Source organism: Lygodium microphyllum, chromosome 9 (genome assembly GCF_053477565.2).
Source record: "Lygodium microphyllum isolate KBCC chromosome 9, Lygodium_microphyllum_v1.1.10, whole genome shotgun sequence".
NCBI lineage: Eukaryota > Viridiplantae > Streptophyta > Polypodiopsida > Schizaeales > Lygodiaceae > Lygodium > Lygodium microphyllum.
The window spans coordinates 2,283,992-2,296,466 of record NC_141143.1 but is presented as its reverse complement, the minus strand read 5'-3'; the positions used below and the strand labels follow the sequence as shown (position 1 = coordinate 2,296,466).

The 12,475-nt window shown below is 38.5% G+C and overlaps 1 protein-coding gene across 2 annotated transcripts; it reads left to right on the top strand.

The window, feature by feature from the left end:
* The first annotated feature begins 7,351 nt into the window (after positions 1–7,351).
* LOC148030752 (protein NBR1 homolog) lies at positions 7,352–11,121 on the top strand. 2 transcript variants are annotated; one of them, XM_087684256.1, is made up of 7 exons: positions 7,352–7,494; positions 8,192–8,850; positions 8,932–9,049; positions 9,132–9,443; positions 9,530–9,679; positions 9,768–10,505; positions 10,607–11,121. In XM_087684256.1, exons 1-7 carry the CDS (start codon positions 7,450–7,452, stop codon positions 10,715–10,717), a joined length of 2,133 nt encoding a protein of 710 aa, XP_087540382.1. In that variant the 5' UTR covers positions 7,352–7,449; the 3' UTR covers positions 10,718–11,121. The 2 variants fall into 2 exon arrangements, with proteins under 2 accessions (XP_087540382.1, XP_087540383.1); XM_087684257.1 differs by lacking the exon at positions 7,352–7,494 and adding an exon at positions 7,637–7,788.
* The last annotated feature ends 1,354 nt before the right edge of the window (positions 11,122–12,475 follow it).

The window sequence follows — 12,475 nt, the reverse complement described above, 5'->3', positions numbered from 1 at the left end:
CAATGTCAATGCCCTGATGGTGCCTCAATAGGCTAGGAAGAAGCTCTGGAAGCCGGGGAGCTCAAGAGAATGAGCTATGGCTGCCGGGAAGGAGACCCAATGTGAGTGGGGAGTCGATGGGAAGCTGAGAATGCCATGAGCCAAGCTCAAGAGTCGGGAAGCCGTGCTCTGATACCAGTTGGAAGGTGAGAAGGATCGAAGCTTGCACTCAAGAGCTATGGCGGGAGAGCAAGAGCAAGAAAGAGAGAGACAAGAAATGGGAACTCCAACAGTCACAATGTGTGACCGGGCCTTCCTTTATTCAAACTGTCACTAAAAGAATAAAGAATAAAGTGATGGTGACGGGCGCCCGCCACCTGTAGTGTGCAGTGGCGATGATTGCTAGTGTAGTAATACACGGGCGACTAGGCAGATGCGCCTTTACCCCCAACAACTTGTCAGTGTAGTAATACACATGTAGCTAGGCGGAGGCGCCTTTACCCCCAACAAATAAGATGCATCCTAGACACGCACAATTTCTTTCACAATTTAAAGATTGTTTTGCTGCTGACTTACCACCTGGTTTACCACCCACATGTCCTGAAGATCATAAAATAGACTTAATTTCAGGTTCACAACCACCATGTAAAGCACCTTATCGACATAATCAAATTGAACAGAAAGAAATTCAAACTCAAGTCGAAGAATTGTTAACCCGAGGACTCATTAGACCTAGTAGTTCTCCATTTGGTGCACCTGTCCTATTAGTTTAAAAAAACAATACCTATAGAATGTGCATTGATTATCGTGCCCTAAATAAGATCACTGTCAAGAATAGATATCTGATTCCTAGGGTAGACGACCTCATGGATAAACTACAAGGGTCTGCAATATTTAGCAAAATAGATCTTATGTCTGGATACCATCAAGTACGATTGGACACATCTGATATTTTCAAAACTGCATTTAGAACTCAATTTGGACATTATGAATTCCTTGTTATGCCTTTTGGTTTAACTAATGCACCAGCTACATTCAATCGTATGATGAATTGCATATTTTTGAAGCATCAGCATTGTGTCATTGTTTTCTTTGATGACAAATTGGTTTTCAGTAAAAATGAAAATGAGCATTATGAACATTTATCCTTGGTTTTCAAATTATTGAAAGAAATCAATTATATGCTAATCTTGAAAAGAGTGAAAATTTCCAAACCTAAATTGAATACTTAGGACATATTGTTTCATTTGAAAGTATTAAAGTTGATCCTAAAAAGATAGAAGCAATTTTAAATTTGCCGAAATCTAAAAATGTGCATGAATTACATTCTTTCTTAAGTCTTGCTAGCTTTTATAGAAAATTTGTGAGAAATTTTTCATTGTTTGCATTACCTTTGACAAAATTATTAAAGAAAGGTATTGTGTATCATTGGTCTGAAAATCAGTAAAAGTCTTTTGATTTACTGAAACATGCCTTAACCCATGCTCCTATATTGCAATTCCCTAACTTTAATAGATCATTTTTCCTAGTAGTCATTGACGCTAGTGGATCAGGAATAGAAGCTGTCCTTATGCAAGATTCCTATTCCATAGCCTACTCTAGCTGCAAGCTTAAACCCTCTGAACTCAAGTATTCTACCTATGATAATGAATTGCTAGTTGTAGTACAAGCTTTACATCAATGGAAATACTATTTAATAGGATCTGAATTCATGATTAAAACTAACCAACAAAGTATCAATCATCTCCTTAGTCAGTCACAAATCTCTGATCGTCATATTAAATGGGCTCCTTTTATTCAAAATTTTCATCTACTTATCCAACATCAACCCGAAAAAGAAAATGTTGTTGCTAATGCCTTGAGTAGAAGACTGACTATTCATAATATCTCTGTGATATCTTTTGATTCCCTTATCCATATGAAAGATACCTATGATCAAGACTCCAGTTTTCAAGTTGATTGGAATAAATTAATTGCCAATAACTGGATTCCAATTGATTCATTGTCTTATGTTGATGGATTTATGTTTTATGAGAAAAGGTTATGTGTAACTATTCCATTTAGATCATTTGTGTTGCACGAAATTCATTGTCCCCCATATCAAGGCCATAGAGGTATTATTTCCATTTTACATACATTGGTTGAAGATTTCTACTGGCCATAGATGGAATCTGATGTTTCTAACTTTGTATTTGAGTGTTTAATTTGTCAAAGAGCTAAGTGACACCATGGTAAGCAATATGGTTTGTTAATGCCTTTACCAATTCCTAAAAGACCATGGGAACATATTTCAATGGATTTTATTACTAGTTTGCCTAACACTCAAGCTAATCACAAAATGATTTGGACTATTGTAGATCGGTTTAGCAAACATGCATATTTCATTCCATGTAAGAAAACATTAACTGTATCTCAAGTTGCTCAATTATTTCTGAAAATTGTTTTCACTAACCATGGTTGACCAAAAGTTATTATTTCTGATCGTGATTCTAGATTCTGTAATAATTTTTGGACTACTTTATTTGCTAATTTAGGAACAAAGATTGATTTTTCATTTGCATTTCATCCTGAAACAAATGGGAAAACATAAGCTACAAACAGTACAATCTTGGATCTTTTACATGCATACACAATTTCAAAACCACAAACATGGGATACACACTTGCATTTACTTCAGTTTGCATACAATAACACTCCACATACAGCTACATGGAAAGCACCTTTTGAAATAATTTATGGATATAGATTGCCTACACCTATTACTTCATTGTCAAACAAAGTTAAAGCTGCTGATGATATTGCCAATATGCATGCTACTATTTTTTATGAAGTTAAAGCTATGATTGTGAAAGCCCAGCAATCATATACTAAACAAGCTAACAAGAAAAGAAAAGCTATGAATTTCACAGTTGATGATTATGTTTGGTTACACATTGAAAAGCGAAGACAACAAAGTGTTGAGAAACACCATGTTGTAAAGTTAGCTCCTAGATTTTATGGACCTTTCAAAATCATTCACAAAATCAATGACAATGCCTTTAAATTAGAATTACCCCAGCATTGGAAAATCCACTATAGTTTTCATATCAGTTTGTTATGACCTTTCAAAGGCCAATTACCTGTCCACCCTATCTATGAAAATCCTCCTTTATTAGAAGAAGAAATTGAAATCCTTGAACTCGAAACAATTTTAGACATTGATTATATGACCACTAGAACTGGCCATAGATATTCTAGATATTTGGTGAAATTTAAAAATCATCCTGTTGAAGAGGCCCAATGGATGCACGCTCGTGACCTAAGTGCTTACCCCTCACTGCTCGCTCCACATTGAGCTAATAGCAATTGAGGACAATTGCTATCCCACCCCGGGGGTATGATGCTAGGAGGAATATTCTACGGTAGATTCCATGAAGTTTTGCAGTGGATTCCATAAAATTATATTTATTTACCAGGGTTCATACACAAGGTGGATTCCTTGTGCGAAAAGTTGGTGGGGATGCCTATCCTTTTCGGGAGTCATGTTAATTTAATATGCAAATGGGTGATTCCATAGTAGGTGATTCCACAAAATACATATTTAATTAATGAACGTTTACGAGTTAGAGTGTGCACTCGTATTAAACTAAGGTTAGGACAGAGTTCCAACCTATTTATTTATTTTGTAGTTGAAGACTGCTAGATATTCACTTTTTTCAGTTTAATTTTATTATTTTAACAATTGTGAATGCTTCAGTTGATGTGTACAACAGGCGGCGGTGGCGCTGGGAAGCACTGGGCGATAGCATGTATTCAAGTTATTTAGAAGAAATTATCATTTTTTATGGGCGTGCATCTTAGGCGTGGCGCCAATATTTATTTTGACGTGCTTATTTATTGAAGCACTTGACATATATTTATTATTTTGTATGTGCATGGGCGCACGATTTAACTATTCATTATTGGTCATTGTATTTGGGCACAGCTTGACTCTTGGGGTGCCCAACCGCTTTATTCTTTATTTGGAAAAAAGCAAACACAAAAGCTAAAGCATGCTAATTGTAAATTTGGGCTATTTTTTAGCTTAGAGATGAATAAAATATTAAATACATGCTTTGTGGAGCGCTCACACAAGGCATGGGGGGGATTGTACCCAATTGGTCTTTTTGCTTCATGTCGTGCAAGTCTATTCTCTTGGATTTTGAGCAAAAAGTAGAGTTCTTTGTTCTTGGGGACATTTCGGCGCTTGCTACGTACGCATACGACATCCAATTTGCGTATCAAGGGTAGTCTACAGGTTACTTTAGACCTCAACAATCATCCTCTATAGGTTGCATGAGAAGAAATGGCCATGGAAAAGAGATATGAGAATAGACCTCCATAAAAGCTCTCATAAAGAAGCTTGGAAAGAGGAAAGAGAAGCTTGCTTTAAAAATAGTAACTACATTCTAACTCTTTCAAACCTTGTTTAGACTCAAATTAAGTCCAATAACCTTCAAAATGACTCCAAATTGACCACAAGCCACTAAAATAACCTTGAATCCACCATTATTCCTTCAAGCCTTCTTCAAGATCCTCAAATTCAGTTCCAACTTACTGTAGAGAGTCTTAACTAGTCATGGTTTTAATTGTGTCAAGTCCTATGACTAATTCTTGTCCTCTAGTTACCTTGTACCCAATCTTGTAACCAGATTCACCATGAAAAGGACCTTCCCATTAGATCAAAGATTCTCTCTGATACCAATGTAAAGAAGTTGATTCCCATAGCAAATAATTAAACTGAAAATACAAGGAAATAGACTAATTTGCTAAGAAACCATAGTCAAGGTGGCCAGGCTAAAATCATATTACCATTAATGGTTGAGAATCAGTTGACGAGAGGCTACATCATGGTATGCACCCCAATGCTATGGTTGCCAAGAGTATGCACCCTCTTAGATTATGGGAGGTTGAGACCTCAAATATAAAATGTTAGAAATGGCAAAAAGATTCTTAGCAAGTTACAACTTAACCTTTTATACTTAGCCCTAGTAGGCTAAATATTGGCTAAGGCATTAAGGCATTTTTACTCTATTACATTCTTTCAAGAGCTTCAATGCACGAGAATCAAATGACTACCTCTCACATAATCTCTCGCACACAAATACAAGCAGTCATTTGCAGTAAGTGATATGACATTCCTTCAATCCCATGAAGGATGCGCTTTACATACTCCACAATCCTAATGAGTGATCCTTCGATTCTCAACCCTCTACGACCTCCACATGCAGAAGAGAAGCATGAGCATGCCAAGAGAAGGTACTTGGAGAGAAAATGAGTAGAGCTTCACCTTCTTGGTCCCTCATCCTCACTCTCTCACTCTCTTGCTCTCAATCTCTCACTCACTCTCTCACAATGAAAGTAGGAAGGTAAGTGCACAAAGTTTGCACACACATGAATAGCTTGTTTTATTCATTCTCATATTTTTTTTACATGATTTCTAGGGTTCAGATTTTCCAATCCCTCTTGGGTATCTAGTCTACTTTAAAGCCTCAAGACTGGTCATTTCTCATTACATGCTTTTCTTATGGTAAGAATGAACTAGAACCTTTGTGGTTTTTCCATGGGAGTCTATGCTATCATTACAATTTGCACGAGATCATGTCCAGTTTGTGGATGGATCAATACAACTATTGTAACCACTTAGCAATTTGAATGTGCATGTGCTTCATGCACATTATATTATGGTTAATAATGTGAAGACTATTTTCAAAAATTGAGGCTCCTTATGCTTGTGTGCACCTTGCATGCCGCGTATTTCTTGCAATTAACAAAAGGAAAGTGGCCTACTAAGTCAAACAATGCAAAATTGATTATACTAATTGATTGGTGCTATCACTATACCAGCTGTAGATAGGTATAACAAACCAAATATAACAAGTGATAGGTTAGTAGCCATGTGAGAATCATAATGACTACCAATGTGCTAAGTGTAGATGCACGAACCTATCTAACCATGTGGTCTATCATCAATGTTTGCACATGTTGAGTTTGGTATCTCAACATGCTCTACCATTGCTAGTTCATGAAGTATCTCTTTCTGAAGGGGTGCTTTGACAAGTTTCCAAGGATCTTGCAAAAAGAGAAGTTGAAGGTCATAATGCATTAACACATGAATGGACAACACTTTGTCAATAAGTTGGAGTAAATCTAGCTTTTATGTATCATGGCCTGAGGGATGTACATTATAGAATATGTAAAATGCCACATGAGCTCAAAAAGAATATTTTATATAGTAGAATTTATAAGATTATATTTACAAAAGTATAATAAAGTAAAAATATATATTATGTAATATTTAGCCTTAGGTCTAGGGTTAAATATAAAAGGCTAAGTTGTAACTTGCCAAGCATCTCTTACCAATTCTAAACATTTCTTGCTTGAGGTTTCCACCTCCCACTATTCATTGAGGGTGTATACTCTTTGGCCACCATGGCATTGGGGTGGATACCATGCCCCTCCATAGCATGAGGAGGATATTATGCTCCAACCTCTCATTGTTGATTCTCAACCATTGTATCAATTGATAAAACTATTCATGGAAGCCTAGCTACCTTAACTATGGCTTTCTTGGCATTATGTGTATTTTTTGTATTTTAGTTTATTGTGAAAATTATTTTTTAATTTTTTAATTACAAGTTAAAAATTTTCGTAAGTTTAATAAAGTAAAATGGATCATTTTATGGCCTTATAGCATGCAAAGAAATGGTATTTCTTAATATTCTTGGAATGCAAGTTATATAGATGATTTCTTATAGATGCACCCCCTCGAGGTCATGGCTAAGAACAACAACAAGAGCCAAATTTTGGTTATGGTCTCACCACACCTAGAGAGAAGGAATTGTCATGTGAGCAAGGGCTGTGGTCCTTGTAGAGGTGGATGTGAGTGAGAGAAATGTGTAACAATATAGTTCAACAATGAGAATTAGTACAAAAGCAACAATGAAAAATGGGGCATATAAGAAGACAAAATAAGACCATTAAGGATGCAATGTAAGAGTGGTGACAATAGACATTCACTTAAAATGGTTATGACCATGTAAGAGCAATGGTTACATTTGTTTTATTAAAATTAGCTAGCCCAACTAGGCCTGCTAACCACACGATCGATGTCATTGTGAAGCTCGCAAAGCTACGCTTCATGTGTTCATAACAAATTAAAAATTCCAATGAAATATCTCAAAAACAACTTAAAATAAGAAAGGGCGAAAGGCGAAATACTCAATCTTAAATATAAGCCGGTGGCAATTGGTTGATGAGAAGGTAGTTAAAAAAAAAAATAAATTTTAAAATAAAAAAGAGCAATTTATTTATTGAGAATGAAAAAACATCTAGAGAACGAGAGGCACTGCCACATGCTTATCTACACTGTCAATGGGTTTATGAGTAGGTAGTTTCAAGGACATATGTGCCTTTGGCCACTTCCTTAATTGAATCCTTCACAAAGACTTCATGGGCGTTAGCAGACAAGCTGCGAGCATGCCGATCGTCCTCAAGGTATGGCCGTTCTCCATCTCCGTTAATGATTGCAAGCTGTCTGACAGGACTAATATTAGACTAGTACTGCTTGCATCAGCATCTTGTTTGGATATGGCGTGACGCACGACATTTGATTCTCTTGTCTTGCGCATCAGTACCCTGTCCTTGCCTGGTGTACTGATCGCTCATGTAACAGATGCATAAGCACATTTTCTGTTCCTGTGCTGCGATGTTAATGATGAGTTTCCCATCGCAAGTTGTGCGCTAGTGACGTTATGTGTTACGCTTCCATATTGTCCTGCTGCAATCTCAGTAAGTACCTCCGTGCTTTTGTGGATTGCGTTCAGTTAGCATCTTATCATCCACACGATGTAATTGTGGCATGACCAGCTTGCCTCGCCTCATTAGGGATGCCAGAATACACGTCAGTTCATGATCCTGCATCCATTAGGAAGCCATCCGAATGCGTTTCATACGATTACTGCCAGCAGACTTGTGTGTTGAGAGGCTCATCAATTTATGGTCAAGGACTTACTGTGTTTCATTTGGCTAAGGATTTCCTCTTCCGGCATATGTTATGTTTGGACCATTTTTGTTTATGTGGGGGGAAATATAGGCTTCCCACCGTTTCTTCTTTCATTCATGACTTTGGGAACTTGTTAAATGAAGCGTCTTGGTTAAAAGGAGATACTGATTCTGAATTTTAATGGATTAGATCAAGTTTCAGAACACCCTTCGCAGGGTGACTGTGTTCGAGGACAACGATGGCAAGTTAGACCTTAACTTCCAAAGATTGGAAGCCAAAATGCGGGACATGTTCGAGCTTACTCCGAGCTGTAGGATACTTATCACATACCAGGACGAGGATGATGAAATTGTGACCATGGCTACTGACGAGGATCTAGTTGATGCTTGTGTAGCCCAGAAAATTAATCCCCTTCGTTTGGATGTGCAAGTTGTTGATACAAAGAGAGATGATATCAAGGGCCATCAGGAGGTTTCCAATCAATCATCAATTGTCGATTCCAAACAGCGGAGAAATCATCAAGCAATGTTATCTCCCAAAGGGCTTATACCTGAGCTAACAACTGATGCTGTAAAACAGATTGTAGATGGTTGTGGTTCTCTAAAAGCAGTTCCTCAGGACATTCTTTTAATGGCTATTAGCACGGTTGTCAACGCTGCAAAGGGAGCAGCATCTTCATACCTATCTACCACACCAAATGTTTTACAAGGGCCATCTTCTATGCAATCTAAATCAAGTACACGTACATATCCAATCCTCCAACATCCTGCCCGTGTTTTTCACAAAGGTGTTCAGTGTGATGGTTGTGGGATCATGCCTATAATTGGGCCTAGGTTCAAGTCAATGAAGTAAGGAATTGATTTTTAAAAATATTCTTTTGAGTCATATCTGCTGGAGGTGTTGAAGCTGAGTTTTTACGTTGGTTGCAGGAAGGAAGACTATGACCTCTGCTTCAGATGCCACACTGAAATGGGGAATGCTTCAGATTATGTCAAAATTGACAAGCCAGTCCACTGTCAAAGTAACTACAACCATCCAATCCCTGTGGTGAGAATCAAATAGATTTCTTTTCAACCAATTCAGTTTGGAAGCAAATCCCCTGCAAACTGAAGTGGCTGAGATCATGCAGATGAGGCAACGGATGGGTCAGCAAACCCCAGTCATAAAACCCCATCTCATAAAAGGACGTACTGAGAATGTTTCTCCAGGCCACTACTGTGGAAATGGATATTCTGCTGCAGAATACTCATATGGTGGCAAGCTTGATGCTCGATTTGTCCAGCATGTTACTATTATTGATGGAACAGAAGTGTTAGCAGGGAATAATTTCACAAAGGCATGGCGATTGCGTAATGTTGGCACTATGCGATGGCCCCACCTAACTCAATTGGTGCATGTCAGCGGAGATACATTAGCATGTGATAAATTTGCCAAGCTTGAGGTAAAATTCTTTTACCAAGGTTTTCTTCTGTAATGAACTTTTTGTTTAGTTTTGCTTACGTTTTCTTCTTTGTTTATGGTTTACAGGTACCTGAACAGGGACTGCCTTGTGGTGAAGAGGTTGAACTCTCTGTTGAACTTGTTGCACCTGAGCAACCTGGTCGATATGTATCTCATTGGCGGTTAATGGCACCTTGGGGCCAGAAATTTGGTCAGAGATTATGGGTGAATGTACAGGTTTGTGCTACCAACTTTAGAAATGTTTTTGGTAAACGTTCAAGATTGTTGCATCATGCATGCTGATGTTTACATTCTTTTTCTCAAGGTGGTAGGAAAAAGTTTAGAATTGGATGATACTTCTCCAACTGATAAGTGCCATGTAGAAAGGAGCGAACACATGGTCCAACATCAGAATGGATCCAGTCATAAGTGCCTTGATGAAAGAAGCAGAAAAAAGGCTCTACATCAGAACCAGCCATTAGTTATGACAAACAAGTCTTGTGGAGCTTGTACACCAACCCCTGCATCCTGTAATATCAGCCAGACCGAGCATTGCCCAGTTGAGGAGTCTTTGCCACAATGTCCACTGCCCATGTCAGATACGTTAATTGATGTACAAATAGCAGCTAAACATGAATCTTTACTTTTGACTGAAGAACAAGAGATGGTTGATGAGGAACCTTATACAATTGGGGTTGAAGTGGGTGGCTTCTCCCTTATAGAGTTGCCAAGTGAAACTTCAAAATCAAATAATGAGGATTTGACCGAACTGTTCCCCTCTAGTTCTAGGTTGGAGGTAACTCTGAAGCAAGAGGATGAGTCAAACGCAACAACTGTGTCAGATTTAGAGAGCGGGCCAGCAAGCTTATCAAATGCTATTAACTTTGAGGAGGCAAGTTGGGAAGAAAAAAAACAATTAGACTTGTTAGATTCCATGGGGTTCTCTCAGAGGGGCTTAAATCTGGAGTTACTGCAGAAGAACAAAGGAAATCTGCTGAGCACTATTGAAGATCTGGTAGCTGCTTCAGAATGGGAGTATCTGCTGGATGACCTTGAGGAAATGGTGAGTTTGTTCAGTTGGTTTGTGCATCTTATGCTGCTTTTCAGGTACTCATCGGGTTTGTGGTTTGCACTGAGTTCTTATAGTTTTGGTTTCTTGTGCAGGGTTTTAAGGATAGGAAAACAAACTGTTGTCTTCTCCTTGAAAACAAGGGTAGTGTCAAGCTTGTTGTCAAAGAGCTGCTGAAGCTGCAGCGCTTGGGATCTGAAATTTGAAGTGAGCTCATAGGGTTAAGCTAGAAGTACTTTTAATTTCAATGTACGTATCTGGTATTTGTCACAAATGTTGAAGTTGTGACAGATTCAATTCTCATCTGGTCCCTGCAATTGTTTGGCCAGAGAAAGAAAGAATGGATGGTCATACATGCAAGGAACAGATTTTGTTGAATGATACACATAAATGATTGGAATTAAATTTTCAGTCAGATTGTGCCCAAAACCAGTAGAGCTGTTACTCTTTAGTAAATTATTTTGCCGTTGCTGAGGTGTTGCTTGATGATTGTATGGGCCTTGGTTGTTATCATCTTTTGTTGCATAAGCTCTGTCACCTCATTCAGTCCAGCTCTAGGCATATTGGCCTCAAATGATGAATAAAGATCTGCCCTTGAGGTGATTCCAATGTTGTAAGTCTACTTTTTCCTACAAAATGTGTGTGTGTGAGTGAGTTGAATCCACCCCCTCCAAGGATTTCAATTGTATTATTTGAAATGCATAGTTTAAATTAGACTAAAGGTTCCTCATCATATACTTTTTTGCTGCATTTTTTTGCTTGCACTCTTATGTGAAGCATTGATGTGTTAGCCTGCCATTTTATCGATCTGTCATCTCCTGGTTGTGAGCTCCATCAGAGTCTGACGGAGACATTGGAGCTCTGACCGGTTTTGCCCATTCAGTTTGTCTGCATTTCTTTTTCAGCGAGGGCCAAGTGTTCACACTGTGCAGTTGACAGTTTCAATCTTTTCTAGTGGTCAGGCAGCTTGGATATTTGCAATCAGATCAGGGCAGCCTGTTTTCCAGCTTGTGTCAGCATTTTTTGCTCCATGCAGTCTGGCTGACTAGTTTATGATTGACCAGTTTATGACCACCAACTGCATTATTTTACTCTCCTGTTGCTAGTCGGCTAGTTCTGGTCATTCTTGGATATTTATAGCAGCCACATAGCTGGGGACAGTACGTGCTTCTGTCTTGCAGGTTGTACACTCTGGCATTAAACGACTCTTATCTTTGGTGCTGCCATCATCATCAGCTTTGGGCTGCGTGGAGAGATTGATCAGTCTATCATTGTAATCAACATTCATTTAGAGTCAGTGCAGATTTCTCCTCTTGTTGTCTCTTTCCTCTTTTCTCTTAAAGTGTCCATGTTTCTCTTTTGTTGCACACTCTCACATGAATCATGGCCTGAGTAAGGACACAAATGTTCCAGCTAGAGGAGACCACATTGCTGTTGAAATTGCAATTTTTAACCTGCTACCTACTGCAGAAAACACAGATTTTTTGCATTGCTTAGGTGCTTTTGACAACGGTGGGATATCTACCATTGTTCTTTTGCAGGTGTAGCTGATTATTCACTCTGTTTGGGCTCTTGTACATCAAAATGCAAAGATTTAGTGTGTTTACAAGTTTACAGAGAGCAAAAATTGGAACTCTGAAGCCTCAGTCCCTACTGCATTCGTGTCATCAGTAGAACTAGTAACATGAAGTTAGAGACTCTGGATGGGTAGAGCATTGGCCATTTCAATGGCATTCATATTAACCAATATTACAGTCCCAACCATTATTTGCACAAGCCACCCATGAGAGAGACTGTCATTCCCGTACAAGCCATCATGGTGACCAAGCAAACATGGTACAAACAAATGGAGCAACATACAAAACTTGCCCGCTTGCTTGTGACTAGCCTTTTTGTCTAGAACCTTCAATGTTAGAGCTACCACTGTCAATAACTTGGGAGCACAGGAAGACCTTAACATTCCA

Coding starts and splice junctions, on each gene's coding strand:
- LOC148030752 (XM_087684256.1), top strand. CDS start 7,450: ATGGGCGTTAGCAGACAAGCTGCGAGCATGCCGATCGTCCTCAAG. Junction 9,444..9,529: donor ATAAATTTGCCAAGCTTGAG/GTAAAATTCTTT, acceptor TATGGTTTACAG/GTACCTGAACAGGGACTGCC. Junction 10,506..10,606: donor TGGATGACCTTGAGGAAATG/GTGAGTTTGTTC, acceptor TTTCTTGTGCAG/GGTTTTAAGGATAGGAAAAC.